A 26,483-nucleotide genomic window follows, 5' to 3' on the forward strand; every position below is an offset into this window, starting at 1 on the left:
CACCAATTCTAAGCAAGTCTAACTAGGCAACGTGAATACTCTTTCTTGTCACCTGCTGAATACTCAAACTACATCTGACCATATAAGTTTCATCACTTTTTTTAAAAAAACAAACAAACTTTCATGCGACTCTTCTTTCACGGGCTTTAGTTGCGTATAGTTAAGTGAATTTATTAAGTACTTTGAAGTTTGCTTAGAAAATATGGATGATACAAGCCATAAAGAAAGAGTAAAATGCCTACTGAGACAGTTACAATTTTCTTTATAAAGGTTCTCCATCATTCCCATCAAGCAAGCCTTTCTAGTCCACTTTTCTTGCTAAAGTTTCTGATTAAAATATATATTAAATTTTTAGTGATATCCCACACCTTTTTCAAAATCCTGAATATGAAATATTCTATTACTTGAACTCTTTCCTGTTGATTTTCAGATAAAAGGATATATTTGCATCCAAACAACAAACATGACATTCAGAGAACAACTATTGTAACATTAATATTATAACTTTATTATATTATAACATCAGGAAGGACAATCTGAGACACACCATCAGCTTCAAATTTATCAGGTTGTGACCAAACAACAGGCCATTGAATGACAGCACAAGAGCATTTATACTGTGTATACAGACAGAGCTGCACAGTCCCTTTTCTGTTCCCTTGGGCATCCTTGTCATGACATTAAACAGCTTTGAGCTTCGTTAATGAAACGCTCCCAGTAACATTTTTGGGAAAACCTGGATACCCCATTAATTTGCCAACCTTTCCACAGTAGTAGCACAGGACTTGCAGTAATTTTTTTCTTTTTTCTCAAGCATGAAGATGATAGAAAAAAAGCTAAATCTAACTCCCACAAAAAATGGAGTATTTTAATGTTCTAGTAACCTGAAAAGTCAGTTATCATATAAACTTAGCAGCCATTAAACACTGTTTTTAGTAATATGACATGGCTCAAGAATTTGTTGATAATATCAGTTATTGTAAGGTCATAGAATTAAATGTATATGAACACATGTGAACCAAGAGATACAAACACTTGCTTTAAACTGAGTGTTTCATTTCCTTCATATTTAACTTGGCTTATACATGCAAGGACTCTTACTGATTTCAAATACACCATTTTGCCTGTATGAGTATTTTTTAACCTAAAAAACATTGGAAATATAAGTGTTAAAAAACGTGGGACTTGTAATCCAGCTACCTTCCAGCTTATCATTATGACAAGAACATGTCAATTTTAAATGATAATTTAAAGTCAAGTCAATCACTTGATTTGTAATGATAGTGAAATAGATTTTTTTTTTTTAAAACAACAAAGATGACCGCTCCTGTAAGTCTACCTTATATCCAACTTAGCATTAACTACTGTTGTTCTTAACTGCTTCTGACTAATACATTTTCCTCCTTGCTTTAATTAGGTTGTATTAAGCTTCTACAAATATATGCTAAGCCACCTTCTGAAGAATTTAAATCTGTGCGCTTTTCAGTAAGAACAACACAGCACATCCTCAGCTGGGCTAGTATCAGGTCCTCAAAAGTGTTAAAGAAAAGAAACAATCATTAGCAAGCTTTCTTTGGAAAACAGGAAGAATCTGTGACTGTTCTCTCCTATCAACTGGGATGAAGAGCAGAACTTTGGTTTCATTTCAAGTGGAGAGAGATTAACTTTCTGATTACCTCTTTACCACAGCCACAGCATAAGATTCCTTTATTACTATTATTACCCCTATTTTACTATTTCCATTTTGTAAGTAACAAAGTCCTATTTTATTTCTTCTTTTCCTTGTCTGTTCTTTGCCCTCTCAAATAAAACAAAAAAGTTTAGAAATAGGATCTGGAAAAAAAAAATAGTGCAAAAAATGGAGTTGGGTAGGACTTGGTTTGCATATTGACAACCAAGTTTTAGATGCCAAAGCTCTCATTACAGTCAACAATCTGAAAAGGTATTCAACTGCCTAAATTTAGCTGTTTCAGCTTTATTGCTCTTTAGCTTTCATCATCCATATTGACAAGGTTCCATCAGACATTTAAGTGGAACTGAGACAGCAAATCACACAGGGACTATTATATGCAGTCACCTACATTCAGATGTCTGAATCAGAGTTTGATGGATGGGAGATTCAAGCTTTGATGTGCCACCACAGTTACAGACTAAAGTGAAAGGAGGAATGTGTTCCAGTACAGCATGGCTGGTATGAAAGCTCAGAAGAATGAGAAAAAAGAAACTGTAGGTGTAAGGACAAAAAAAAGTGTGAAAAATTTTGTGAATTAAATATATTAAGTCAACCCTGAAATTTATTCAAATTGTGCAAGTCCAGCAAAGGAAGTAAAATAATTATCATAGTACAAACCTTTGATACGTATTAGATGCTTCTGAGCAAATCATACTCTCCTTTCTTCTTCCACATTCACAGTGAAGATCAACCTGTTGCAAATACACAAGACAGCAATTTGTTTAAAATTTGGTCCTTTTCTGTCCAGGGAGGGATGTGAAGGGCAATGAATTTTCTCTGGACACCCAACCTTTGCACTGCAGGATGTTGTCGGGCAGGGTGAAGAAGGATGACATGGAGCCATACAGGGATGATTACAATATAGCCTTGGAATAACACAAGGTTGTTTACACTCTTCATCTATAAGACATTCTCCTTTATGACAGATTCTTTTACATTTGTGCATTCCGCATTTTAACATTTGATTGCAGCGAAGTCCACAAGAAATGTCAGTGAGATGACATGGAATATTACTTCGCAGCTGAAAGAGGGAAGAAGAAAGATGACAACTAAAAGCGAACAATTATATAAACAAATCTCAAAGCACTTTACTGTTCACACCTTCATTTGGCATTGCCCACGCAAGAACTGTAATACTAAAATATATTAGAACAGAGTTCTTTATATAATAGTCCAATATAGCAGATAGACTTCTAAAATTTAATCACATTAAACACAAACACCATTAATATATTCCACCTCAAAGAAGCTAAACCAACAGTCATAGAAAGTGAAATATCAAATGCTTATTCTGTAAGTTATATACACATAAAAGTGCATCCTGAACTTTGTTGAGAATTTTCAAGCTACACATTATTTAGTACTCAAAAACTCTAAGACTTACTTCATGCTTGCCCATACACCATTTCTGAGTCAGGTAGGTACAAGGTGGACACTTCTCCTCACTATGACATGAATGGTACACTGCAGCCACAGGGTGCAGGAAAATAAAAAAAAAAAAAAAGAAAGGAAAGAACAGTTATGACCATACTTGAATCAAATGCCTTAAAAGAGACAGCAAGGACCACTTAAACACGAGTTGGTATTTCAGTACTTTATGAGAATAGTAATTACTATTTAGTAATTTATGGGAAGAAAGACATTTCATGCAAGGGTAATCTGTTCTTTAAAATATTCTTTAGGAATTATGATAGCAGATTTTTAGGTGAATATTCTTCTGCATTTTCTAAGTTAAATGGTAGAAAATACAAAACATTTGCAGCTTCTGAGCAGGATTACACTATTAGGCAGGGTATGTCAGAACATGTATCTATTTAACCTGCACTGTATGTTTTTCAGTCCACCAATGTCATTCCAAGGAACACAGAAACTAACACAAACTGTTCACCAGATTATCCTACTGTTTCAAGAGAGCATGTAATCTTTGCAATATAGCATTTAATTCGTTGTGACTATTGATAACGTCTAAATGTTGCTGTCTGGATCAGAGAGAAAAATCCAATGTTTTTACCAGTCAAAAGTAACACTACTGTTACTTGTGGCAAATTTTTAGTTGGTTGGCTTCAAAGTACAAACTTTTGGAAATATTCACAACTACTGTAAAAACAGCTAATAAAAGATAAATATACTTCCAAGCAGACCCATGTATGCTTTACTACAATTTTAGTTTCTTTTTTAAAATCGAACAATTTAACTTACCTGGATGATTACAGTCATGTGGCCTGGTGCATGTTTTCTTACACTCTGGTGGCTGAGTGCCACAGGGGACAGGGGGGTAAATCACCGATTCACCACAATAACAAGTTAACTCATCAAAACCTGGAAAAGCAAATCACAAAAGAAATATATCCCAATGTATGCATATTTGCACTTCTCTACTAAAAGAAATCTTTAAATAAAGATACAAACATTTAGCTTATTTTTTGATAATAAGCACCACTATAATGAAATTATTAGCCTTTGTGTCTCCTACAAGAAAACCAGACTATGACCCACAATGGATATGCTTGCTCTTGGAGAGTGATACTTTGACAGCAACATTTTGAACTGGAGCAGGTATAATGCTCCTATCCAGCTGAAAGCGGTTCAGGTTTTATCCTTCACTCAAAAACATGGAGATCTCTTGAAGTTCCTTTATGAAAGCACTCAAATTTTGTGATTTCCTTCCCACTCCTAACAACTCTGAAATTTCTTTTCCTTTATCATTTTTTCCTCACACCTGTGGTCAGAATTTGTCCTTTTGCCCAGACCTGCACACAGTACTGGGAACATTTCAGATAAATTACTGAAAGGGCACCACACTGTAGACTTCAGCCTAGAATCTCTTCTGTATACTTCGTGTCATTTAGCACTACCTGGATACTCTTAAGCAGCTTTTGAACCTGTCCAAATACTTCAAAATGAACTTTCAAATACAGTTTTTCTTTCTCTCTCTCTTTTTTTTTTTTTTTTTTTTAAACTTCCCTTATTTTGGAAACAGATTTTTAAACTCTTGCCACAAGATTCCAAATCTCATTCATAAAATAAACAAAGGAATAGAAATCATTTAATACACCATTCCAACAACACTTAACACTGCACAAAAATTAACTGCTTCATTGCTGTTTTTCAGAGTTTGAAGAAACAGAAGGAGACACTGAAATGTCTCTACAGTTATTACAAATATAAATTACAAATTACAGTTATTACAGATCTTTAGAAAAACAGGATAGTAAGAGTAAATGCTAGTATCTGAAGTCATATAGAAAGAGATGAGAGAACAAAAAGGGAATATAATTGATCTATAAAGGAATAAAGAGATAATGGATCAGAAAGAACAGTAAGAGAGAAGGTAGAAGGATATAACAGAATAATAGAACTGAAGATAATTCCAAGCTGAAGAGAAGGTGTGTGCATTATGCCAGCTGCTGAATCCAGCAGATTCTGGGAACCAGGGGATTACTCCTTCCCAAGGTCAAGATTCCACTAAAGCCAAATCTGTTTAAAACCATATAGAGGCCCAGCCAGTAGTAAGACTGAGCAAACGTTCCAGAGACAGACACACTATACATACAACAGTTACATTACCAGACACAGACTAACACAGAGCCTACTAAACACCAACAACATTTCTATAAACAGATACATCAATAGCCAAGTCCTCTTCCTCCTCTCCAGCTCATCAGGATTAAAGTTCACTAGTGAACACACAAACGCACACACTCTAAGTTCACATGCACACCACGTGGATCTTTGCCTCATACACATACCCAGACACACCCAGTCACTGGCTGATGTCCTGGGTATTTCCAGAAGCAGATCTGCCCCCTACCTAACAGCCAGTCCAGCTTGAAGGTCATTAGCAAGTTACACGTACATGCACAGGCACACACAGGACTCAAACTATTTTAACAATGGAGTCAAGCACATACACTCATGTCTCCTCAGGTACTGGCACCCAGACTGAGGGGGCCCCCTAATATTTGATCCCCTTCTCCAGCTGCTAGCATACAGACTTCTCACATACCATTGTCTCTCCAGTTGCTAGCACAGAGATTGCATACTCCCATAGCCCACTGCCTCCAGTTGCTGACATTTAAATCCCTTGTGCAGAATAGGAAGAGAGTACACTCAAAGATACTAAATCTTATTCCTAGGTTAGGATAGATAGTGGTCATCTGGTGCACAGGTTTCACTTACTGCACTGACCAGCAGCTTCTTACATGCAACTGTTACCTTTGATCTCCCTTTCTCTCCATTCTCCCATGCATGTACTTCCATTTCCCTCCATTCTTCTCGATTCCTACGTTTGTCTACTTGTCTTATTCTACATAATCTACTGCAATATTTTGTCCCCATTAGTCCCATTTTTTTTTTTTTCCATCAATACCCAAGTTTGCTATTTCTGGCATTATTAGCTGGGTCACACAAGCATTACATGGTAACTTAATGTTGGAACTCTCCCAGAAGAGTTCTCAGTACTCCCCTCCTCCTATTATCTCTGAAGCTCAGTCACCTCTCACCTTCACATCTGTGAAAGTCTGTTATTCCTCATGGCACTATCTGAAACTCTTGTTTGCTTTTCATTGTGGGTTCGTTTTTCTTTTTTCCTTATATTCAGCAGTTTCTTATGACCAGTTGTTTCTTATAGCTGTTCAGTCAGTAAAAATCTCTGATCAGGTCTCAGCCTTTTTTCCGTAAGTCTTACATTGGAGCAGTTAATAAAAAGAATCACTGTTTTGATCTAAAGAGATTCTGTGGTTGAATCTCCTTACAGAAACAGCCAAGAATGCTGGAGAGAATAAAATGTAAAGGGTTAGAAGGAAGGAAAGAAGTAGGAAAGAGTTGGAAGATTCAAAACGTCCACAGATTTTCTGCAAGCATGGGAAAGAGCAGGGCTTTTTGTTTTCTTCACTAAAGTTCTTGAAAAACCCTACACCCTTCTGAAAGCAAAGACTCACACCTTCATTGGCTGAGGAAAATGAAGGATCAGATAAAAAGGTCCCTAAAAGATCTGACCATTAGACAACTACACCAGCTGCTTGCCATTGATGTGAATTGATATGTGAAGAATTTTATCAGTACTGAATGTTCCTTAAGTAGCTACTAATCAGGATAAAGGGGAGGAGGTCAGAGACGTTTGCTCCACACAGGGAAAACAGAACACCTAACAACATTAAAAAAACACAGCTGTCCAGTGCTGACATAATTTATTTTCCTCAAGATATGTACTGCTGTCTTAAAAAGTCTGGGTCTCTATGGAAGTAACCCTAGTACAGAAACAGACCTAGAAAGGTGAAGTACATCAGAAGCACAAAGAACCACACAGGTGGAAGTACATTTTAGTGTTGCTTCTTTATACCATCCCTCACCATTCCCAAAGCCAACAGTGGAGATGAAGGCACGGGCAAGAATTCCAAGCTAATTCCAAGTGGGAAGTGGCAAGCGTAATTGAAATGTCATGGCAGATGATACCATAGTTGCTGCAGCCCAACTGCAAAGTGGTGACTAGATAGGTAGATCAGGGCCAAAGATGCATTTCCTTAGTGCTGAGATGCAGGTCCCATTAGCTACAGGGTCAGAATACACAGGTACAGTGATAAGGCTCTGAAATAGTCCAAACATTGGACTTGATGATTCTTATGGGTCCCTTCCAAATCAGGATATTCTATGATTCTATGAGATCTTAATGAGCAACATCCAGGAAAAGCAGGGAAATTTTTGAAGATACAGAACACAACTTAAGGAACACAGAGATTTAAGACAAGTGATAATGAGTAGCTAGCTGGTTGCTTGAATAGATCACTGCTTTTGCTGTACTCAAGAAAGGGTGCTTTACCTCAGAAAGGTGTTTTACCTGCACTCATCGCAAAGTTCAGCAAAAACCTCTGTAGCTTGACCACCCACTTGTATCACATCCAACACTGGAACAATTTATAGGGGAGGCAATTCTTAGGTCTCTCCATGCTAAAACAGGCATCTGAATCTTGGGTCTGAGAATTAAATAAAATCCTCAGAAATAGAGTAGCAAAAGAAAGAAATTTGATGGCCTTGAAGACCGAACCCAGGAAATCCAGTGAAGAAAAACAACCCCTACCCTTCTGATTTAACCAGACCAGATGTTATAGATGTGACACGTGAGACTGTCAGATTACTATTTTGCTTTGTCAGGAGAAATGTTTGGACACAAAGATTTATTTTCTAAAGAACAGTGAGTATGCCTGCATACCATATTCAAAGGCTATTAAGACAGACTACACTGCTATTTGAGGCTCTAGATACCTCATCTTTTCCAGGATGTTTTCGTGAAAAGTAAAAACTCTGTAAAAATTGATTTCTTTGATTATGTTCGTGTGCACATGCCATAGGAGAGATGCATTTACTACAGCAGATAAATGCTTCCAACTAAAACAGTATCCTTACAATGTACAACACCTTTCTCCTATTCACCAATGTCATGAGGTCTAGTTCACTTTCAACATCTCACTGTCCTCGTTGCCACATTCCAGTGAGCAGTTCCAAAATAGCACCAAGTTTGAAAGAAGACTCACTTTTGTCCAGCATTGACTGCAGAACTAATAGAAGACAAACACTTCATAAAAGCGTAAGTGGAACTCCAGGTACATATATTCCACTCTAGAAACACTCTGTACCCCCTGTTTTAATTTTAGATTAAAACAGATGCAAAAATATATCTAGAATTAGCAGCTGAAAGACTTAACAATGATGGTTTTTAAGAAAACTTCTGAATTTCTTAAGAGCATTACCGAGTGAAAACATCGATACAAGCTGAATGATCAGTAAGGGCTCTTCCTGCCCAACTTTCAAAGACTGCATTTAATTGTTTTTAATTTATGTGATATGGTACATCTATATAAAGAAAGGGTACTGTATTAAAAGAGACTGAGGAAAAAAATCAAAATGTTATCACATATAAAGATATGCCAGATCATCTAAAGATTCTGCTAGCTGAAGGAAACATGAGATCTTTCTTCTGTCTGCCTCAGGCCAAAAATCAGAACACTTGGTATTATCTACCTATTAAAAAATGTGTGAAATAATCAACATATGGTTTCCTGCATCAAATGGAGAAAAGCAGTTGTGGAAAAATAGTATCTTCACCTGACACGGCTTTTAACAGAATACACATGTTTAAAGCTACTGCACCAGCTCAGATGTGCAAATACTTCAGCAGTCATAAGAAATTAGTACCTAATAGTTGTCAATCTATTTGTGGCAATTCTGTAGTAATTTCACCATCTAGTACATGATCAGAAAGCCTAAGACACACAACTGACATCTCTTACTTCTTCAGATGGTCCTTTCTAGAGAAAAATCACTGGACTATCAAGTTGGGAAACTGATTCTAAGCACCTAAACAGTTTCTGCTACATAATCCAGGAACTATAGAAGTTATTTCATTGTTGAACAAAAGAGTTCCCTTTACTTAGAAATGCTTTCTAAACTTTTATTTTCCTTGCATGATTCCTCAAATTTTAAGTGATTGCTGGATATATAACTGAATATATTTTATTGTAGTTCATTTTTAACTATTAAAATCCAGTTACTATACTCATCTACAACAAAGTAACTTTCTTTTCTATGAAAAAACGTAACAACGAGAATAAACTGCAGATCTTCAGATTCTGGTAAATTCTGACCAAATGCTATGTCCACCTCTGACCAATTAAGCAAATACATGTCTATAACATATAAAAAATAATGCACTGTTGTACTTAACGCACTTGTTTGCCAGCAGGTTTGACAACTGCCCCGATGACAAGGTTCTTCGCATCTATGAAGCCCACAGTTGAGTTTGCGGCCACAAACCAAAGAACACTTATGCTCCGTGTCCTAGAGGAAGGCAAAAAAAAAGAAAATTAGAATTAAACTATAAAATCCATAGGTTTCTTTTTCTCTGTGAGGTCATAATACATGAATTGCAAAATCTTCGGGAAGATAATGAGTCATTGTAAAAGGTGAGTTTCTGTAGCAGGGCTAAGAGGCACACATCTGTTGAGGTGACCAATCAACTACAGAGGTTTGCTGCCTGCTGCAGACCTTAATGTTGGATATTGTGGAGGGAGTGCCTCTTAATACTATTGCCTACTGCTATTCCATGTTGTCACAAGTGATAAATGCCAGAGCAAACCTGGACAGGACCAGAAGTAACTACAGAGCTCTGGGGGCAGTACTGAAGCGTATGTGGGCTCAGGTACTGTTCCTGCTGGCAAAAGGGAATGGGTGTGAGAAAGGCACTAAAAGGAGAGTTCAATAATTGGCTGCAGAACTAGTGCTGGTATCAGGGTTTTGGGTTCTGTGATCATGGGGCCTTGTTTGCAAATCAGCATCTACTTGGAAGAGACAGGATCCAATAGGAATTTTGCCAATAGGATTGCTGACCTCCTAAGTAGGGCTTTAAACTAATGTTGGGGGAGGGAGAGAGTAATGCACCAACCCTGTGAGGGAGTGACAGACAAGGTTAACAAGAAATTGGCATAGGGTTACGTGACAGGAAGGTATAACAATCAACAAAAAAGGGGCTGAAGCGGGGTCACCCCAGCACTTCTATGTAAGCAAGGAAGCGCCTACAAGAAATCCCTCAAATCCTTTCTGGGAACTTAGTATGTGGGGTTACCTCCCTGGTACCCCCACACACTGGTGAATATAGGGGATGAAATAGAGAACTGTGTGCAGCTGCAGGGCTATAATCTTGTTGGGATCATGGAGACACAGTGGGATGGCTCCCATGATTGGAATATTGCAATGAAGGAATACAGATTTCTTAGGATAGGCAGGCTGGAGAAGGATTTGTTGTACTTTGTGCGACAGAGCAGCTGGAGTACATGGAGCTCTGCCTGAGGATGCATGAGAATAACTGTGAAGTTTCCTTCCTTGGAGCTGTTTGGAAGCAGTGGGGTTGGACCAGATGACTTCCAGAGGTCCCTTCCAACAACCTCAACCATTCTGATCCTCTAATTTTCAAAACTGTGTAGTGCAAAAAATAGCTTAGGCCTGATCTATACAGTTATTCATTACAGCAGGGATGCACAATTTTTGAAGTTGATTTCACTAAGACTTAGCTGCATCATAGCTTATAGTTCTTGCATTAAATGATCTCTCCCTTGTCTGTTTTCCCTGGAATCACTGGTCCAACAAATAGCACCTTTACTGCATTTGCACGGAATGTGTTTTTGCAATTAAAAAGATACACAAAATAAATGCTGCAGAGTAAGTGCACACACAAACGTTTGGAGCACGACTAGTACTAGAAATAGAGAAGACACACAAAAATGCAAGGATGCAAAAGCAAATAAGTCTTTCAACTTCACAACAAAACACAAACACAGTTTACCATGAAGAGCTTTATAAAACCACACATGCACTTACCACACAGCAAACTTCATTACACTTGTGTCGTCCACATGATCTTTTTTTGTTGCATCGCTTATCACACATGAATGTAATAGCAGCTATTACAGAAAAAAAAAAAAAGACATAAGTCATGATTTACTCTTTGCTCATGCTGAGAACAAAAGCTGAAGTCACAATATTACGCTAAGGCTGTTGCAAGACCTGGTCTAAAAGACAGTAATGCAGAGTAAGTCAGCATGCAAAAATTTAATCACTTGTTCAAAAGGATTTTGGAGCGCAGAATAAGTGAGACCGGTTTATTTCACATTATTCTTTATGCCATAAAATCTGCGAACAGAACACACAAAATAGGATACCCTGATACACTGAAGTATCACAAATACAGTTTAAGACTGCTCAAATTGGTATAAGAGTGAAAATATCAGCTAAATACAGCTACTGCTGATATGGTGACAAAACTGGCACTACAGAAATTTTATCACCATCTACCGATAGCATGAGCAATTACTTCTGAATTCTGAAAAGTAAAGCCTTCATAGCCAAAAGCTCAAATTAGGAAATATGCATATTACTATCCTGTAAATAAGTACCTCAGTATGATAGGGGTCCATCAAGTAAACATTTTCCCTATATTGAGATTCTTCAAAGAGCTTTAAAGGTTAGATAGCATAAAGATTAGGTTTTGCATTTGTGGCCAATTGCTATGACTTCTCCAAGCAAGTATCCTCACCATTCTGGATAGCCAACAACCATCACAAAAGACAGGAAATGCAACAAAGACAACATTTAGTGACCTCCTTCCACAGTAGCTCAGCTAGATACAGAGGATTACTACTGTGGTGTAGTTAAACTAGTGTTCCAGGTCTCCTAGCTTTCTTCCACGTGTGGGGTGATGTCTGGAGTGGTGGGAATGGCTGGAAACATCCATCCATCCTTCCTTTCATTTCCCTCCTCTAAAATGACCTCTCTTGATCACCTGCAAGATCAGCAGATAACAGAGTACTCCCTATGACTGGCCATTTGGTGTTCATGAAGCAATATTGCAGTAATTCTACATAGAGCAAGACTGTGACATCTTTACCTATTTATATTTATCAGCCCTAGCAATGCCCTTTGCATGAAATGCTGCTGTAATCCAATCTGCAAGGCCATTCTCAAGGAGTTCCAGTCCGTGATGCTGACAAAATAATCTTAGTCAGATTCTTTAGTTTTATACAAAGACAAAATTCCCAGATCAACTCCTGCTCTGGTTGAAGGCCAAAGAGCTTTCAGAACAGATTTCAGGAGCTTTTTTTTTTTTTTTTTTTTTTTTTTAATCTATTTAACATAAAACACAGTCTTATCAAAATTTGAGAATGAAAAACTGGAGACAGTACATCAAGACAAAGAAGAGCAAATAGCTAAGGAAAATCCTGGACAACTGGAACTGAACAGAACAACAGAAAAACTCAAATTAGCTCAGAAGTTACACCATCTAAAATTCTGTAATAGAAAAAAAAAAAACTAAGATAAAAACATACTGCAGAGATACAAGATCAGTGTCAGAAACTGAAAAATGAAGATTAAATCTTGCCAACAGTCTGTTGTTTCTGAGATTTGCTTAACATTTATCTTAAAGTGAACAAGAAGATACTAACACTTCTAATAACCAAGTATATCAAAAACACCCTCCTCTCTCACTCAGATGTAGGTTTGTGCTTTTCCAGACAGCACCACTTCCCTGGAGAAATTCTTCTAGGAAGTGGTTCTCTTCAAATTTACCCTCACTGAGCTGATTTTTGAGATGCTACGTCCAGAATACCCTAAGTGCCAAATTCAAACTCTCTACTGAGCTCAGATATGAAGACCAGCAACACACAACTACGAAGCAGAATGAAAGCTTCCATTTCTACAGGAATTTGGACAAGAACAGAGAAACATCATTACTTTGTATCCAAGCTGTACAAGATGACGCAAAGACGTGCAGGATGCCAGGGGGCAACCTGTTGAATAGAAAGAAACTGTTCAAATTGAAATAGAGCTTGCTTGGAATGTTCAAGATCAAACAGTGAGGAAAATCTTTCCTTGTTTAACAGATGGATAGAAGGGGAAGACACTTAGCAGCATCCCAAGAAATGACCAACTTGACATAGAAGTAATGATAAAAGCAGCAGTATTGTTCAGATACTTGCCAACTTCTTGAATCAAAACCAAAATTCATATGAACTGCATCTCATTTTTTAAACTTTGAAAAAATTTCATATTACATATTTAACATATTATAATACCTTTATTCCTGAGCAGAGCACATGGGACTTCCTAGAAAACAAACACGGAGCAATTACATTAGAACAAATGAAACAATTGAAACTTACTCATCTAGAAAGCACCTAGTCACAAGCGATACAGAAAAAAGTTTTCATGAGCATAACACATTTGTATAGGAGAAAGAAACAAAAGTTGGAATAAAAATTCTAAATTTATGCATTATATCACATTTCAATTTTCACTTTCAATCTTGACCTATATTTTTTTCCCTTATAGATTCAACACCAACAAGAACTTGTAGTTTAATATTCCTTACTTAATTCAGTAGGTAATGCTGTGAAATAATAGGAACAGGATTGTCCTATGAAACCAGAAACTTGCATGGAGGACAGCAAAAGAGCTCTTCTGGAGAGTACTAAAAAAACACACAAACTTGTACTTTGACAAACTGTCCCACAAAATGCAAGTCTGACTTGATTCAAAAAAAATCAACTCTCACGATTGAAAACTTTTTATGTAGATAAAAAGACTTCAACGTGAAAATAAAAGGCTCCTGAAATAGTACCCAAAGATTTCAAAGCCATGGTTACACACTGTAGAACAGTTCAAAAATATATTAATTTTTATATTACAGTTGCTGAGAATCTGCTGGGTCCTTACATAAATGCACTAAGAAAGGAGACCAATAAAAACTGATAATCTCTCAAAATATTTCAGCAAATCTACAATCTATTTATTGCCATACAGTTGTAGTTAGCTTAGTATTTTTGACTACCTTTCTCCCAGTTTACATTACTCTTGGCAAAACTATCATTCTTTGTGCCATGTAAATACTGCAGGACAGTATAGGGCTTTGCAGCCACCTTAAACAAAGAAAATTCTACATAAAGGCTACAAAAATCCTTCCAAAAAAACGTGTTCATGATAAGTTGCCTGTGTAAGTTACCACTGTGTAACTGCCTGTGCAAGTTGCCATGGTAAGTTACCACTTCACAGTATAATCTAGTTAATATATGTTTATCAGATGTAACACAATGCTGTCTCTTGCAACTACGGAGCACAGCACATTTTTAGTATCCTTTTTCTCAACCACTTCAGCTCCTTTTTCTCCACAACATCAAAAAACACCAAAGACTACCTGCTTCCACGGTCAAGCTTCATATGTGCTCACCTTTTTTTTGAAGCCACATCTACAGTAAATATTTGATGTTTGAGAACATGGTTTACACTCTCCTTCATGGCAAAGGCTTTCACATGTATGAAGGAACTCTATCAAAGTGAAAATACAAAGATTAAAAATCAAAGAAATAAATTACATGGTAAGGAACTGGGAGTTTATTAGGAGCATCACAGGTCACAAATACTATGTGTATGTGCAGTGGGGTTTCTAAAACAATAACATTTTCCATCAAACAGGCATAAAAAGTTGAACGACTTCACAATATCTTGTTTAATGTATTGTAACATTGCATTGCTGCTATTTTCAACTCTATAATACTGACTATATAGACTAAAGTTTCAGGTCAACAATAAACATTGAAAATGTATACGTATTTGTTATGTTTTATTAATGCATAAAGAAAAAACCCTGCGTGATAATATCCTTACACAAGTTCCAGGAATTTTAAATATACAAATTTTTCTTCCTTTTCATCCCAAAGGGATGACTTACCATGCATAACCTAGTAAGTTAAATATGAAGGTAACTGAAATTCCAGTAAAATGTAAATTTGGACAGTCTGAATGGATCAATCATTAACAAGCCCTTATTTTTTTCAGCACTAGACTCTCTACAAGTGTAGCAATTTATGACTAAATAAGCAGCTTTATAAAATTAGAGCTCTTCATACAATCTCTCTGTTAAATACACTTTAGTTACCTAATGCACTCACTGAAGTACCAATTTGGTTTAATTTCCACATAACTTCTTCCTTCTCAACCGCCTAGCGCCATGTTTCACTTTGTGGCCCAACACCACGTTTCACTTTGTGGCCACAGTAAATTAGTATTTATTAGAGGTTTCTGAACAAATCAAAATAATTTGTCTCTACTAGTCTTCACATGAACCACGAATGCTTAAGGTGGGCTTTTAAGAGACCTCAGAAAATATTACTTGTTGGAAATTGCTACCGCTCTTTTCCTCTACCAATACAGAAGTCCACATAACAACAACTAGTGTTTAAATTTTGTTTAATGGCTTCTAGACAAATACATTTACTCATTTTGAAGTATAACTTTGAACCAACACAGTCTCTCTCACTCAATTTGTTAATACCCAAATCACTAATAAAATATTTCGGAAATGAAACAAGTTACTTTTTCTTTTTAAATGAGAATTCAGAATATTCTGATGGAGAAAGATCTGATTACCATAGCTACCACAAGAAAGAGGTTTGCCACATGTTTTTCCACACGACGGGATAGGATCTGTGCATATTTTACGTTCAACACATCCTAGTTCCAGTAACTTGCTGAGAGGAGTCTGACCACAGGGACAGCGATACACTACTTGTGGAAGTCGTGGACAGAGCTGGCAAGGCTGAGGATGACATATTTGTGTACAGTTGTGCCTCCCACAATTTAATTTTCTAGAAAAACAACAAAAATAACAACAACAAAAAGCAAATAAAATGAAAAAGGCGAACTACCTAGGAATGACATGATCATTTAATGTGAGTAAAATGACCTTTTTTCTTTTCAAAAGCCTAAATTACAGTGACCTTACTTGCCACATGTATTCTGGCATGAGAAACTCCCAAATCCATCAGAGAATTCTTCCTTTGTCCCACACAATACTTCTTTAAAGTTGCTTCCACAGTAACACACTAAAAGAAAGAAATATTCCACAGAAAACAACATAAAGTATCAGTGACAAAACAGCAGTACAACAAATACAAAAAAGGAAAATCTGGGAAGCTTATCAGTCAGTTTTTACAAGTACAATGAAGTTGCTCTTCTTTAGATTTAATTCAGCAACAGAGATTTCTCAGTCCTAGAGAGGATGGAATTCCTCTGTTATTTGTTTTGAAAAGGAGAAAAAAAAGCTGAAGGGAAAGCTCTATTTGCACAAAAAGCTTATTTATTAAAGCAGTACACATATATGTACCAAGTTCAGTATTACCTTAAATGTCAAGAAAATTAAATTACAATTTTATACATAAACTGTTCAAAAATTTTTATTTGCTTTTGTATACTGGCGGACATACTTGGACAATTTAATTGCCATTTGAGATCAAAACACCAGTAGCTTGTTGAAATGTGTTACGATTCTTTCTATTCTTTTTCATGTACTATTAAATCTTGGAATTATATCACAAGATTAAGTAGAATCATAGGATAATTCAGGTTGAACGGGCCCTCAAGGGTCAGACAATCCAAGGTCTTACCTAAAGCTGAGTCAGCAATTACATCACATTACTCAGTTTTACCCAGTTGAGTCTCAAAAAAAATCCAAGTTTTCAAGAAAAAAAATCTTTATAACCAGTTACGACATTTCATTTTAGCCCACTGCCTCATCCTCCTACCATGCACAGCCTGGCTCTCATTTTGATTACCTCCTATCAACTCGTGAAATGCTTTAGTCTCTCCTAACACTTCTAAATCTAACAGAACCTAGTTCCACCCATCCTCATAGAGAGGGTGCTCCAGCATCCTCACCATAATTCTTCTAGTTCAAAATTCTTCTAATCTTGTCTATATTCCTAGTTAACTAAACAGTGATCCTGATAACTTTTCCAAATTTTAAATATTTTATATTTTACCAATATATATTTTTTTCTTTTTTAAGTAAATCACTCGCCTCTTGGAACTGTTTTTTCCCTCCTCTTGTTTTCTTAGTATGCATATCATGAGTGGATATGCATAAAGCATTCTGTTACTTACCTTGCTGTACTGTTAGCTGGCAAGGCGCACATTTTCCTGCATGGCACACCTGGGTACAGCTGTGCTTACCGCAGTTTAAAGTATTTCCACATACATTAGAACAATGAATTTTTGTTGATTGGCCACAGCGAACAGAATGACTGCAGAAGAATACCACAGTCGGTTAGCTACCTTAAAACTATACAACATTTATTAAAAAAGCAAAACGCTGTTTCAGTAAAATGACAAAGCCTTTGAAAAGGCACATAACTTATTAAAGAACTGTTAGGAAATATTACCCCATCTTCCTGATAGCATAAAAGTCCACTGAGCACAATGAATATAGTGATATGGGCCTTAATAGTGAGTCAGCAGTCTGTCAAAACACTTCTTGTAATTAAAGAACAATAGTATCTCCTGTCCTACCCCCGGTGTGGCCTGAATTTATCTCACATTGATTGCAGTCACTTAGTCAATAAAAGGTACAACAACCCCCTACGTTCTTTCTCTTACATTAATACATTTTATCAATTCTTTTTTTTTTTTTTTTTTGTATAGGATGCTTGCAAAGGTTATCAGCATAAATTGAATTTTATTGTAAAATATTACGGCTCTAAAGCTTAAAATTTTCTCGGTCTCAATACAGTTGCAACAACTGACTTTACCCACTTGAGTCTTCTTGGATTAATCACATATGACCAAAAGACATTGTAAGACATTTCTCCAGAAATTAAAAAAAAAAAAAGAAAGTAATACCAAAGAGATCAAATCAAATGTCTTAATAGCATTAATGGCTTCATATGCATATGTCAAAAATAAAATAAGCAGAGCTGAAACACAAAAAAAAAAAAAAAAAAAGAAAAAGAAAAAAGTGTGTGTGTTGGGAGAGGGAATAAACATATACTGTTTTATATTCTGGCCTGCTAGCAAACTTATCTTAGACAATTACTGCAAAATGTTTTGAAGTTGCTATTTCATGTAGACATCTTGAAGTCTGAGGTGCCACGCATCTTGGATGCTGATACAGTACATATGACAAAATCTATTTAGAACCAAGTTTTAAATGTTAAATGCAGTATTATAAGAAAACTGCAATCTGGTGGCACTTGGGAAAAATAATGTTCAAGGTTGTTTCATCTGTTAAAATGTTAATTGCAAGGAATAGCAAGAATAAAAAGAAGTAATCTTATCATATAAATTAAATTCAGTAACATATAATTAATCCATTTTCCACTGAATATAAAGTGCTTTCAGCTGCAAATACTTCCACAGAAACAGCTGCACCTTCTTTTAAATAATTAAGGTGATTTAATATTACATTCAAACTTTCAGAAATAATTGTAGAAGTCTGTAAAACACTCCTAGACTAAGAATGCTAACACTGAAATAGGTTTTTGTCTTTATTCTTGAAATGAGCACAGGCAAATGTTTAATTACACAGAATCAGTTATGGGAGCTATAACTATGTCTCAGAAAAATTGAACACGAACCATCATAAAGTATGGGCAGTACATTCTTGCTGTTGACAACGATATTACATGCATCAAACATGAAAGGAAAAGACAGTCTTCAAGACTGGAATATACTACAGACTACCCTCTTGTTAGTGGTACAGCTTCCCAGAACTGTATTTGAAATTATATTTGAAATTATTTCTGGAATGGAATAAATCAAAATTACATTCAATTTGGACAGAAAAGGTGTGAACTTTTTCCTAATTCTTTCACTGGGTCTCCTACAAAAGAAAATGAATACTAGAATGTGACTGAAAAAAAAATCATATCAACTCAGACTGCTTGGACAACTCTGCTCCATGTCCCAACATTTTTTTCTTAAAATGAAAAATAGCTTTTTTTTTTTTTTTTAAAATATAAACTTCTTCAACTGATTTTAACAAATAAATAAAAGCTAAAGCTCAGAAGAAACTATATAAACTTTAAATAGACTATAATACAGAAAAAGCATTATATAAACTTTTAATAAACTATTATTACATAAGCTTTTGTTTACAGAACAAAAATTTTCTACCTTGTTTGTCCACATTCGCATGTTTTTGTCACAAAGGCTGGGCATGAAGGACAAGGTCCTGGATGGCAAAGGCTTAAAAATAAGTCATAAAAAGCAAACAGAATTGCACAATTAACTCAAACTCCATGACACTCCTACAGAAATAAACCACAATGACCTAAAAATATATTTTTTTTTTTTATGGAGCAGTACATTCTGAAAACATCATACATGAAGCCTTTACTCCTGCAGAACATTAAAGCACTTTAACTCATGTAAAAATAATCGAGATGGCTACCATTGTAAAAGTCTCAAACACTTTAAGACAATGATGTTGAAGGAAAAGTTTCATATTCCTGTCAAATTAATAGTAATGTTGCTACTTATATATTCAGCATTTTACACTTCAGCAACAGGCATCTATCAATTCAACTGTGTTCATTCCTCAAACATTACATGCCCAAACCATTAACACGTTTTCTTTCTTCACTGATCAACAATTAAAGATCAAAACTTTTCTATGAAGTTTCTTCTTTTCCTTGGTGGTTTTATTTTTCAACTCAGTAAGAAATGCACATGCCATTAGGTTCAACATTTCTAACTCTGCCAGTAAGAGCTGCTGTTCCCCTCGCATAAGGTAATGGTTTATTACCTACATGGGAGATGCAGCAAGTCTGCCTCAGTTTTCTTTCTAATCAGCAACTGGAATTTCCTGTGTGTCACAAATGCCAGTCCTCTACTTGAATAGCAGATCTCCCCTCCTACGTCAAGGAACATTGTATGGTCCCCCTACACATTTAAGAGCTCTGTAAGGCACAGGCAAGCCTAGGTTTATAAAATTAAACTTAGCTAATTTGTCTGTGTTCTTCCCTAGCCAGCTTCCAGTCCCCTTCTTTTGAGAATACAGCAACTTGCGTGCAGAGCAGTTCTCATAAATCAGAACTGGCCTGTCCAGATGTCCTATTTTAAAACACACAAAAAACCACCCCAAAACAAAGAAGAAACAAAACAAGCCAAGCAAAAACACTGAAAAAACATCAGCAGACTATCCAATTACAACACAATTACCAAATTCCCCAAGTACAGTCACTATGCAAGGACAAAACAGTACGTCTCTTCTCATAGTCAAGAGCAATATAACTGAGTCATATCAGAAGCTCATCAACAGTGATCCGTCTTTATTATTATCTGTAATAAGAGACTGCAGCTTTATAGCAAGACTCCTTCTGACCTACTGTCAGGAAAGTACCACACAGTTAATTTCCACGTCTACAAGTTTTGCTAATGTGCATTTCTGAGTTGTTTTAAATGAGACTGTGTCATTTTATTATTACAAACAGAATTCTAGTAATGCCAAAACCAGTCTTTTGAAACCAAACTTCTGACTTTAAAAATAAGTATTCTTTATGGATTCCTGTAGATGTATGCACTCACACACTACTTCTCTAACAAGTAGTTCTGGTATTAAGTTTATGAAGAACCTACAGACCACAGAACTTACTTAACCAATACTTGAGATATTCAAAACTCATTTAACCTTTTTACACAGGCACACAGAGAAATTGCAGAAAATTTTCTTTAGATGATAAAGACTGATGACACCTCAGAGTTTTAGTGTGTTTTAAGGGACAGAGCCAAAAACACAAACAACTCTGTTACAAAATAAAAAGAAAAAAACAGATACCAAAGACCTCAGTATTAAGTTCTGTTCAGTGCATTCATACTCTTATTTTTGCTGAACCTTGATTCTATCTTCAGCACGGATGATTTCTTTCACAAACTATTGCAGTTATATGCTATTCTAGAGAACTGGCATACCGTAAAGGTTGTGATGATAGGTGCAGCTAGACATAAGAAAAATTAAACTTAGATCTGCCTGACAGTAAAAGTATTAGATTTGACAATACAGCCCCAAAAACTTTCTGCAACTGTTGTGAAGACTACAGCACCAAAGACCTACAAAGGAAAACCAAACATCTAGGCTTAAAACAGTACAGAGAATAGAGGGAAAGTTGGAATTACTGCCTTTGTGAGATCTTTTTCAAATGCTCTCAAAGCTGTTGATAAGTCTGTCATTACAGACTTGTCTTCATGTATGTCAGATGAAAACAGATACGCTAAGAACAACACAATTTTTCTGACTAGCAAACAGTTGTATATTGAAAAAGCTGGCCTAGTGCTGTTAATCTTGTGGATACGGTATTACATCCACACTGCTAAAGAAGACCTAAGGAAAACATCCAAAACTGAAAATAAAATTGGTCTTTGCCTCTCTTCAGGGAGTTATACAAATAAACGTTAATAAAAACAATCCAAGTTACATATACTGATTGCAATCTCCATAAGGATTTTGTTTCATTAGCCTGGTGGTTTGAACAAACGAATAAAGGCATTACATATAATGCCTTCTAAACCTCAACAGTTTACAAGCCAAAAAAAACAAAAACAAAGAATAGAAGTAAGTGGACCTTTAGTCAAATCAAGAACCACTACTATTTAGATTAAGATATACATGTTCCATTACAGGAAAAGAGGCACCTAAAATCTCTGGTGGAGACACATGTAAACTACTTTTATTCACTACTTTCTTAACTTCAACTAAAGTTCTTGAAACCAAGTTATGCAGCTGGTTCAGCTACTACAATAGGATTGAAACGTTGATACAACTGTTGCATCTGACCTCCTGTACATGCTCTGATATGAATTCACTTTACACAACCACAAATAGCCTCCATTTCTTTCAAGCTTCAGTTGAGCTATATACCAGGTACACCTGTAGGCATATCCTACAGTCAAAAAGAACTCAAATATAGTCTTCAGAAGTTTTCTGAAGTTCAATAGTCACATGACATTTACTTACATGTTGCAAAGATGTGGGCAGTCCAAAGTCTGTCTCTTCTTTCCACAAAGCTCCCCACAGCTATGTGGAATTTCATTTCTATTCCATTCGGGATTGTGTACCTTACCTAAAAAAAAAACGTCAAAGTCACAAACGTGTATTGATTTGAGTATAATATTCAATTTGGGAGAAATATTAGATCAAAAAGAAAAATTTCTATTTTTAATACTGAGTAATCTTATTTGTAAAGCAAAACAACATAAGAAGTTTCATGGTATTTGTTTTTTTCTTCCTTTTTTTTTTTTTTTTTTTTTAATCTCATTGCAGATATATACTTAACATCTTTAAAAGTAAATTCCACAGGAATATCAAGCTCCAGAAGATTCTTTCCTTCTATGCTCTCAGCAGGCTCTTGGGTAGTTGTTATTTGACATCAAACTAAACTAACAAAACACAAGAAAGTGAAAAGGTCCCTTTAGTTGATCAGACTGCATAGTAGGTAAGAAAATTAAACGGTGCAACCCCCTTGCTGCCTCAACACAGAAAAATAGATACCATTCCCAATACGTAAGATCTAGCTGGTATAGAGATGGAGAATGGGGGCAGCATGAAATGACTGTGCAAATTATAAAAGTGACTTCCCCAAAAAGAAGCAGATTTTGCATAAACCTTAAATGTTGACATTTTCATGAATGCAGTAGGAAGTCTTGAACAAAAAGTGATAAATCCTTTAGGTTATACTCATGGAATATATGAGGCTTTCAGGTAAGCACTGAAACTACGTTTTAATTGAACTGACATATCCTTAACAAATCTTGTAGCTCTAAGAGCATGAGATGATTGTCCTGGTTAAAGTTAATTACCACATTTCATCACAAAGGCAAATCTAATTTGGCTGTCTGCAAGAGAAGCAACTGAACTAGTATTACAGATCAGAGCAGCAACAATTAAGGACACCAAGAAAATGTATTTTTTAGTGACATGGCTCTTTTAGTACACCTATATTGTAAGTAGCAAGTTAGAAAAGTATGAACACAGAGCATGGATGGCCTTTATTCACCAAGAAAATCCTGAAAATTTGAAGATTCTAAAGAAAAATAAGCCAGGAATTTCCCCCATGCAATAGAGAGGGAAAAAATAAAAACCACCACCACTAACGAAAAACCACAAGGCTTGACCACACTCAACAGAAATTTAGTATTCTGCAACAAATACAAGATAGACTTGCATAATAAGTAGCTGGTTAAGTTCAAATGCCCTATCTATCATCAATGTAAAATTATATACAGATTAAATGTTTATGTTCCAACATGGTACTGCACTAATATTGACCCAGTGGACAACGTGAGGTTCATACCGTAGATCTTCCAAAATTATGTAACAGTCTAGAGACAAATCAACTTAGCCTAGACAGAATCTTTCTTATTTAACAGATGGATGACCTGTCTTAAAAGTAAATCCTTCATCTGGAATCAAAACAGTCATTCTGCCTGAGTTATTAACCCTGTACACGTTTCAAATGACTGTCGTAACAAGAACTCTAAATGTCTTACCTGAAATTGCATTGTTCTTAATTGACTCACTGAACCATTTAGATAAAGAGAATCTCAGGTAAAATTGTTACCTATTACAGTGCAAATTTAGTTTCTGTAAGATAAGTTCATTGACTGGCTCTATTCCAAAATAAGCTATTTGGTAGGAAGTGGGGTGAAAATTTCTAGTGCCACATTTACTGAAGGAAGGGAAAGCTACATGAAATCAACACAAATTTCGGAAGTGTAAATCCCAAACAATTTATCCGCATGCCTGCAATTAAGTAACATCATTTATTTCTCACTTCTTGTCATACACCTATGGCTTAGTGGATATTGCACTCAATTTCACCTACCGTTTTCATTAAACATGTATCTACATAAAGTCTGAATAGTCCTAATACTCTTTTCTATTGAACCCATATATGTCCCTGATAAACATAAGTAACAAAACTGCTACATTCATACAGCCACTCTTGTTTTCTTACAGTAACATCAGTTGTATGCTTGAGTTATATATTATTTTGGTGCACCATGGCCACAAAAGCAGACATAAAAGATTCAGGTTATTTCAATCCTCATACAGAAGGAAAGCTTTTAGGATAGAAGCCCAATTCTAGTAAGTGTTTTTATATAACTATATGAAAACATATATAAATTATGATTTGTTTTGATGTTTTAAGCAATACACAGGGGTGTGATTTTCTGCGCGGCAGCCTTCCAAAATCAATAGTTTTAAACAAGGTTAAATTTCAAGGACATAGGCAAAGGTGCAACAAAACATAATTCAAAAAAAAAAAAGAATCAAAACAACAGAACTGTTTTTCTTTGTGAAAGCCATCAAGAAACTCACCACAGAAACAAGTGTAAGTTCTAGGAACTTGTGTAGAAGCATTCTGACAAGCAGGACATCTCCAACCACTATTACCATCTGTGGATAAAAAAAAAATAAAGATAAAAGTGACTTGAAGTAATAAAAGGAGCTAATTGGTGAGCCTAGAATAAGTACAGGAAAACAACAGGAAACAATATGAGAGTAAGCGGTGAGAAAGCAGGTTAAAATAAGCTAAGTTTTTACAGTATCAACATAAACACAGCAGTGGTACTTCATCTGACCTGACAGACTCATACTTCATAATAGAAGCAAGAACAATTTTTTTTTTAAGTTGGACTTCTGTTGTCATGTTCCCTGTTGTAAGACAACAATCTACTTCACAGAATATTGACAGTCTTCACCATATCTGAAGATTTGAGAAAAAAGTGTTAAAATGAGGAAAATGGGCAAGAAAAATAAAACTACCCACAGACTTAAGCAACACCTAAACTTTCTTTTCATCGTTGTCTCATGCTGTAAGTTTACATGTATTGCAGAAGACCAGTTACATATCACTTCACGCCCTTGAATAAATTAGTGCTCTATATGAGAATGATATATTTTATTTAAATAGTGACTACACCTAGCTATTAATATGGAGTCTATTCTTTAAGTTGGTATTTTATTAAATAATAGTTTTCTTGCTTCTTTTTTCAGGAAGGTGTTGGTTGGTAGCAATGGAATGTCTTCAGTGTAAGGAAGACAACATTCGTACCTATCTGGCTAGGAACAAATAATCAATTAGGTTGGAAAAGATCTTCAAGATCATCAATCATCAACATGACAAAATGAATACCATCACTAAACCATGTCCTGTGATGACATTTGTGAAAACACTATTGGACACAAATTGGTTATATCAATATAAGCCAATTAGGCCTCACTGTTTCTCTTAACCAATCAGTTCAGATGATTTATGAATACATGCTCATGTTCATGTTCAAGACCAACTTCCACTTCCTTACCAAGATTTATTTGAGTGCTGTAAACTTGTAAGCACCTTATGTGGCTGCTCCCAAAGCCAGTATACTAACCCCCAAGGGATTCCCTATAGTATTATTTTGTACAGCATACTTAGCCATTACATTAACAATGCAATTCCTTTCAATCCTTTTTAAAAGCAGACAACTAATGCTTGGAGTAGTGCTTCTGTTGGACTTCTAAGTCAAACACAGATGACAGAACATGAGATTTCCTGGTGTGCAAAAATGCAGACAGAGCTTTGCATCTTGATGCAATGATTTCATTGAACAATCTCGTATTTACATTCTAAACACAGAAATCAGTTTTAGCCACAATACTGGAAAGAATCAAAACAGTTAAGAGGATTATATGAAGTATCCAAAGAACCCTGAAAAACACATTTCTGACTTAATATATTTTTAGTCTTACTACTTACCTTAAATTAGACACCATTTAGAACTAGTTTTCCAACACAGAAAACAAAAATTTTTTACTATTACATATATTTGAGAGAAAATGTACATATGAGAGAAAATATCTACCTTCTGCTTGAGAAGCCGGTGATCTTGCCCATTTCTTAATGCAATTCAGGTGGAACACATGGTAACAATTTTGGCAGCTCCACACAGGGGCTACTATCCGGACTACCTCACAACATACCATACACTCGTACTTCTCTGTGGTCAGCTGCTCAATCAAGGACCCTGCACATAAAATATATTACTTACATGTAAAACATCAGCTAGTTAATAAAAAATAAATTAAATTCCAAGAATTTATGTAAATTTTAACAGAACGTCTTTTTCCTGTGTGGCTCTGAAAATTGTATTATTAGCTTGCCCCTGGAAAATACTTGGTACACATTTCTCTAGTTTCAGAGCAGGAAAAGGGAGTATGAGATTTGCATAAAAGTGCCAACAATAATTTCTGTTGACAAACAACAATCATTGTGATCTTACAAAAGAGTTAATAGCTCTTCGCCTGCAAGATTGAGGTTTTTACACAACATTTTATATGAAATCATAAAAGTTTACATATATATCATTTACATATGTATCATATAAAGTTTACAAC

At 35.7% G+C, this 26,483-nt stretch overlaps 1 protein-coding gene across 2 annotated transcripts in view; it reads right to left on the bottom strand.

The window, feature by feature from the left end:
* Window positions 1–26,483, bottom strand: part of NFX1 (nuclear transcription factor, X-box binding 1) — a 64,671-nt gene that overhangs the window by 24,585 nt on the left and 13,603 nt on the right. For both annotated transcript variants that reach the window (XR_014689787.1, XM_084510052.1), the window contains exons 3-17: window positions 25,952–26,113; window positions 24,426–24,503; window positions 22,062–22,167; window positions 19,223–19,294; window positions 17,216–17,355; window positions 16,059–16,158; window positions 15,704–15,921; window positions 14,505–14,602; window positions 13,354–13,384; window positions 11,102–11,184; window positions 9,457–9,565; window positions 3,932–4,051; window positions 3,117–3,196; window positions 2,523–2,753; window positions 2,351–2,424 (exon numbers count right to left, since the gene is read on the bottom strand). Coding sequence is in view for 1 of the 2 variants with exons in the window: in XM_084510052.1 (XP_084366178.1) it covers window positions 2,351–2,424; window positions 2,523–2,753; window positions 3,117–3,196; window positions 3,932–4,051; window positions 9,457–9,565; window positions 11,102–11,184; window positions 13,354–13,384; window positions 14,505–14,602; window positions 15,704–15,921; window positions 16,059–16,158; window positions 17,216–17,355; window positions 19,223–19,294; window positions 22,062–22,167; window positions 24,426–24,503; window positions 25,952–26,113 (1,702 nt within the window). In the remaining variant the exon portion in view is untranslated. The remainder of the gene's footprint in view (window positions 1–2,350; window positions 2,425–2,522; window positions 2,754–3,116; window positions 3,197–3,931; window positions 4,052–9,456; window positions 9,566–11,101; window positions 11,185–13,353; window positions 13,385–14,504; window positions 14,603–15,703; window positions 15,922–16,058; window positions 16,159–17,215; window positions 17,356–19,222; window positions 19,295–22,061; window positions 22,168–24,425; window positions 24,504–25,951; window positions 26,114–26,483) is intronic.

The sequence above is a fragment of the Aythya ferina genome, assembly GCF_964211825.1.
Source record: "Aythya ferina genome assembly, chromosome: 2".
NCBI lineage: Eukaryota > Metazoa > Chordata > Aves > Anseriformes > Anatidae > Aythya > Aythya ferina.